At 42.5% G+C, this 6,000-nt stretch overlaps 1 protein-coding gene across 7 annotated transcripts in view; it reads right to left on the minus strand.

Moving 5' to 3' along the window:
• The window catches only part of CDC14B (cell division cycle 14B), a 49,413-nt gene extending 43,940 nt beyond the window's left edge, over positions 1-5,473 (minus strand). For 4 of the 7 annotated variants that reach the window (XM_014936761.1, XM_014936754.1, XM_014936721.1 and 1 more), the window contains exon 1: positions 5,181-5,473. In XM_014936761.1, the coding sequence (XP_014792247.1) occupies positions 5,181-5,370 (190 nt within the window). In that variant the 5' untranslated portion in view covers positions 5,371-5,473. The remainder of the gene's footprint in view (positions 1-5,180) is intronic. The other 3 variants (XM_014936747.1, XM_014936729.1, XM_014936738.1) reach the window with 1 other exon arrangement.
• Positions 5,474-6,000: the final 527 nt, after the last annotated feature.

Below are 6,000 nucleotides of genomic sequence, written 5' to 3' on the forward strand. Positions count from 1 at the left end.
CTACACAAAGAGTAATCCAAAATCCTCAAAGACAACACGAGGATCAAAATGAGAAGAAATACATTTGCACAGGTCAAAGGCCTAGAACAATTTGCATGTTGCTCCTGGACAGGATTTGAGTAACAGAATCACTTGCTTCCTCAGCATTCCTACTTTTACTGAAAATCTTTGCAGCTTTTTCAGCAACAGTGTGTTCTAGGCCTTTTGAATTGCTGTTGGCATTCAATTCAGTGCTGGTATCTCTGGACTGCGTTAATTGCTGCTGTTCAGTGTTTACCTGAAAGAAACTTGAGTTTAAAGAATTTACAGAACTACCACACAGGAACAGCAGTGCGTGACAAATGCCAATATCCTGACAAGCTGTCCTTTCCTGAGCACGGCTAACAATTACTCCCTCATTATGTAAACAGCAGGCTCCATCCTTTTAACATGTTTCCTATAGAGAGATTTAAGAGAGGAGCTACACAGAAAAGTCCTTTCCCATAAGTGTGTTTACCTTTCCACTGGCTTACCAGTCCGGTATCAGACAAATGCTGCATTACTTACCATGTCTGGTTTTACCTGTATTTTTGCAAACTCATTCCCAGTTTTATTTACAGTAGCCAAGGATCAGTGTGTTGAGTTTTGAATAGAAGTAACACACACCGAGAAAGGAGAATTCCTTCGTTAAGGATCTGATTGCAGCATGCACGTTTATACAGAAAATACACCAGAGCACTGATTAATTGATTTCATTAGGACTCCACAAAAGTTTGGACTGCAGGAGCAAGGCTTCCATTTTATTATTTTTATTCTTCCTTCGCTAATTTTAGCTTTTTAGTACTTCATTAACATATAGTGTGCTTGAGCACTTCCAGATTCCTGCAAATTTCTGATAAAAGGTCATCCTAAAACTATCAAACTAAGCAGACCTTTCTAATCATTTCTCAGAAGAATGAGAGCGTAGGGCTCGCTGCCTTACAGACTGCTTCTGCACTGCAAATTAGGAGATATGACTGCAGTATGTTAGATATATTTCAATTACAGTTAATTTTGTTAGCCTCAAACAACAAAAGTTAAAATACAGAAACATGGACGTCACTGCAGGTAATTAATTTGAGTAAGCATCCAATATACAACAAAATGAGCCTCCGTACCCATAACCAAGGACTGTGTTACCACAGCTTTGCTAGAGCTGGTACACGAACTAATGAGATTAAAGCTAGCACAAGCGTGTCTGCACAAGCTGTAATAATCATGCATCTGATTGCAGCGTGCATACAGGAGGAAAAGCATTTTGCTTGAATTTCTAATCGACAATGTACCGTGGCAATAGACATGTAAAAAACTGAGGGATACCACTTCAAAATCATGTTAATGTGAATTAACATAGAAAACTAAATAATATCCTTCCCTCTACTCTCAATACGCCTGATGATTCTCACGATCTGCTGCACAGGCCTTGGAGAAAGACATTTTAGCAATTCAAGGGACAACTAAATACCAAACAGGCACTTGCTGTGAGACAAATCTGCATATGCTCAGTGAAGATTATTTAATAAAAAAAGATAAATTCTACAGTTCTATTGTTAAACAGATGCCTTAAATGAGAAATTCAGGTAAGACTGACAGTACAAAAACCACCATGTTAGACTGTTTTGAATCACCAGGAATGTAACCAGAGAGTTATTTACTATCGTAAGAGGAGAATATTTCTAAATTCATAGTTGTTACATGGTATTTTGTTGCATTTGATTTAAAAGACTCCAAAATATCAGGAAGACACACGAGAAAACATAAAAGGCAAATTCTGTTGCAATGTCAAGACAAAAAGCAAAATTGTCTGAGATTTTCTTTTTAGTTGTTCTATCCTTGAAATGAGTCATTCACTTATCATTATGATATTTCAAATATAAATGATGATAGAGATAGCAATTGGAACAACAGCCTGGCCTCTGCAAAAAAAACCAAAAAGCACACTAAAAAGCTAAAGGAAGTTTTTATTTAACAGAAAACCACGAAAAAAAATATATTTTCAGGGCCATGTCATCATTTTACTCAAATACCAGTCTTTGCACTCTGTCGCTCTTGTCTGATACACAAGACGACTTCATAAATGTGGATGTACTTTCAGTGCTGGATGAGAAACTAAAAGCTTTTAACTCAGATTTAAAATATTAACTTCCAGAAAGACTCACAAGTAAGTGAGGTCATGTTGATAAAAGAGTAAATACAACTTTTGTACCGATATAGTTTTACAATGAAAACTAATTGAAAGTATTATTGGAATGTTTGAAAGCCAAATGACACTCATTAGAAGTGTCCTTAGCATTAAACAGTTTTTTACATAATACACAAGGTGTAGAATGACAAGCCAGCAATATCAGAAAAACAAGTCTATGGTTTGGGGAAAAAAACAAATCAAACATAAAACCAAAAAACCAACCCACCTATCAAGGAACCTATAAACTGAATGCTATTTCATAAAAACTCCAAGCAACAGTGTAAGTAAAACAGTTCTCAATAAGGGAAAAAAAGGCCATACAGTACAACTTAGAGCACCCTTTAAGATGTTGTTTCTCACTGTAAACAAACTGGATATACATTTAGCAGGAGGACACACAAATGTCAAGGAATACCCCAAGGTGTTAGATCACTTCAAATTTAACCCCATGTACAGTTATTGTAGTTACTTAATTTGAGAATTAACTACTGAAAAGAAGTGAGAGCGAAACACACACCTTTTAGCTGAGGTTTATTAAAATTTGCATTATAATTCCACATCTTCTTTAAGATATTATTTATAAAATCAGAGCAATGACAAAGAAAAGCATCCAAAGAAAGGAAATCAACAGCTTTCAAGCACCTCACACAGAATTGTTAAGTTCTCTCTAGATCATACAAATTAATTCTTTCAGAGATTAAAAGGATATGGGAATATGCTTCTAATAAAGAGAAAAAAATGCATTCAGTTCCATCAAACTGAATTCATACCAGCTAGCCTCACACATTAGTTGACAGAAAATAGTAAGGTTTACCATGCAGCTTAACAGACCAAAACAATTTTTTACAAGAATAGCCTTCCTGAACTAGTCTTAACAGTAAAAAAAAATATTTAGATTATCATGATTAAAACTTATTCTGACATATGGCTGATGCATACGACTCATTAGGAAATAAAGAAATGGGATAATTACTGTGTGTATTGTGAGTATAAAATCTATGCAAATAATGGATTGCAAACTTTGCTATTTATGAATATAAGGTCATGCAAGAAAAGATTCATAGATCTTTAGAACTATTTAGGTTTGTTTTCTGCCTCTGTCTTACAGCAAAGATGAAAACTAGGGTAGCCTGCAATGTTCATGAGTTTGGCACTGTTTCTGTAAGCAGGTAAGCTAACGCAAATCTTTCAGCCTTTACAGAGGCTAAAATATTTACCAGTATGTCCATTTGCAAGAATAAGGCCTTATGCTTTAATCTACCTCTAGTCCAGAACTACTAATTCATTTCTCAGAACTGCATTAGAGAAAGCATTAGTGACAGTTCAAAATTTGAAATAACTTTAAAAATAGACAAATAAAAAGTTAAGCCTGTGGGCTTATTATTTTAAGGTTTCTCTTTAAAAAATATGCATGACATACCAGCGCAATAAAAAATAGACTATAATTGTTCCATTATTAGAACAGCAGCCACCGTGCGCAGTAAGAAGATCCAGACAAAATGAAATATTATTAAATATAATAATCTATTGCGTTTTAATCAAGTTTGTTACACTGTGTACTGCTGAATATGGTGAAATCCCTCTGAAAAAACACAAGACAAAGCCTCAGTGCTCAACTGTTATTACTTAAGTGGAGGAACATTTCTTTGCAGGAGAAAATACAGTAATTTAAGGGGCCTATTGATGCCAGATGTGTATCATCAGATCCAAGAAACTGCTGTGTGAGAATGGTTAGACAGACCTGTTTGCTGGAGGTCTGAGCTGGACTGGGCTGCACAATGTTCTAGATAATGACATTACTTTGATATCAAAAAGTCATCACCTGCGAAATAAGGGGTTTCTACATTTAACCTTAAAATTACACCATCATCATTTCCTATATAAATGGTTGCAGTTGTAGAAAAATACACATAAGGAGTTATTGTAGCATTACAGTTCTGCGCGTAAGCACACCAGTGTGTTTCTCTGTGTAGATTAGGCCTAAAATGTTTTATTTTAGGCTGGAGTATTTAAGATTAGATTTCCCTGACAGTACTAGAGCTTTTTAAAAAGAGGAATCCGGTATGCTTTGGGAGTTTACATTCTTTCTACATCGCTATGCCTAATTTTTAAAACAAAATCTTACAGTTTTCTAAACATATTGTTGTCTAGGAGACACACCAGTTAATTTAAGGATCCCCGTTTCTTAGCACAGGTAAGACTGGTGCCTTTTGTTCATGCTTGCTCTTCACATTTTTGCTTGCTCTATCTACAGAAAATTTTCCATGTCCTTCACAAACAAGTGGCAAGTGTGGTTTATTTATTGTTTTTTTTAAGAGAAGTTGTAAATACTACCACTCTCTGATTCTGAATCAGGACATAAGAAGTAAAGTTTGGGGCGGTTTGTTGTTCATTTGGGTGTTGTTTTTTTTTCCTACTGAAACCTAAACCCAGAATTATTCCAGCGGCACTCGAGTGTCGAGGAGAGGTGCGACACTCGCCCTTTATTTTACCCAGCAAGCACAGCACGGGGGGAAAGATCTACACCCCTAATACAAAGAAATCTGGTATTTCTGTTCCCCCACAGAAGCACATTTTTCCCTAGTTCAAACACATTTTCCCTTTACCCTCTTTACGAGCAGAAACAGTCAGCACAGGGCACGGCCGGAGTTACTAACAACTCCCCCGTTCGCTTTTTGGGCCGGACACGCGTTTCTAAAGAACACTTCGCTGTGACAACGCAACAGGGACGGAACGACCGACCCACGGCACAGACGGACGCCCCGGCGGGGACAGCGGACACCCCGCGCTGAGGGGAAGCTGCCGTCCCCTGTGACGGGACCCCCCCGCCACGCTGAGGGGAAGGTGCCATCCCCTGTGACGGGACACCCCCACCACCCCAACTCCGTCCCGCCGCCGGCGGCCCGGCCCCGAGCTGCGCCCCAACTCTCCCGCCGCGCTGCCATCCACCCCGCACGCCCCCCGGCACGCCCCTCACCGGCGATCCTCAGGCAGGTCTCCAGCCCGGCGGGAGGAGGAGGAGGAGGAGGCGGCGGTTCCTGCTGCTGCTGCCGCCGCCGCTCTGCCTCGCCCCCCGCCGCTCGCGACGCCGCGCCCCGAGTTCTCTTCAGAGCCGGCGGAGCCGCCGGTGCGCGGCGCCGGGCCTCGGCCCAGCTCTTCCGCTTCATGGCGGAGGCAGCCGCGCCGCTACGGCGGGTGCGAGGCGGAGTGGCACATCGCCGTGGCGCCGCTCCCGCGGGGTTCGGGCCGCCGGAGGGGAGGGATCCCGCGACGGCGACAGCGGCGGCGGCTGACGCGTGTCCTCGGACGCCGCCCCCTCCCTCCCGCCTCATGCACCTACGCCCCCTCTCCCCGCCCCGAGCTCTGGGGGCGGCAGCTCTCGGCTCCCCCGCCTCCCCCTCCTGCGCCGCCTCTGATTGGGGCAGCGTGGTGTGGCGTCACCGGCGCGGAGCGGCGCGGGCGGTGATGTCATAGTGGCGGTTGTAACAGGTGGGTCCGGGGAGCCGTCGGGCGGCCGTCGGACGGCGGGGCTCGCTGTGGGGTAAAGCCGCCGCCCTTGCAAATGAGCATTTTCGGCTGCGTTTCTTGCGGGGGTCACGGCTTTCCAGGTTCCCCCTGCGGCACGTGGGCCCCGAGGGGACGTGACGTCGTGTGAGGCTGGCTGGAAGCTGTCTGGTACGTGCAGCAGGCTTTCGGTGCGCACGTTAAATGGATTTATCTGCCGAGTTAAAAGAGCTGGGTTTGAGCCTGCTGCTCAGACACAGCGCTGCTTTAAAACATACCTTTATTTTAAGTAG

The sequence above is a fragment of the Calidris pugnax genome, unplaced genomic scaffold (assembly GCF_001431845.1).
Source record: "Calidris pugnax isolate Ruff unplaced genomic scaffold, ASM143184v1 scaffold2, whole genome shotgun sequence".
Classification (NCBI taxonomy): Eukaryota; Metazoa; Chordata; class Aves; order Charadriiformes; family Scolopacidae; genus Calidris; species Calidris pugnax.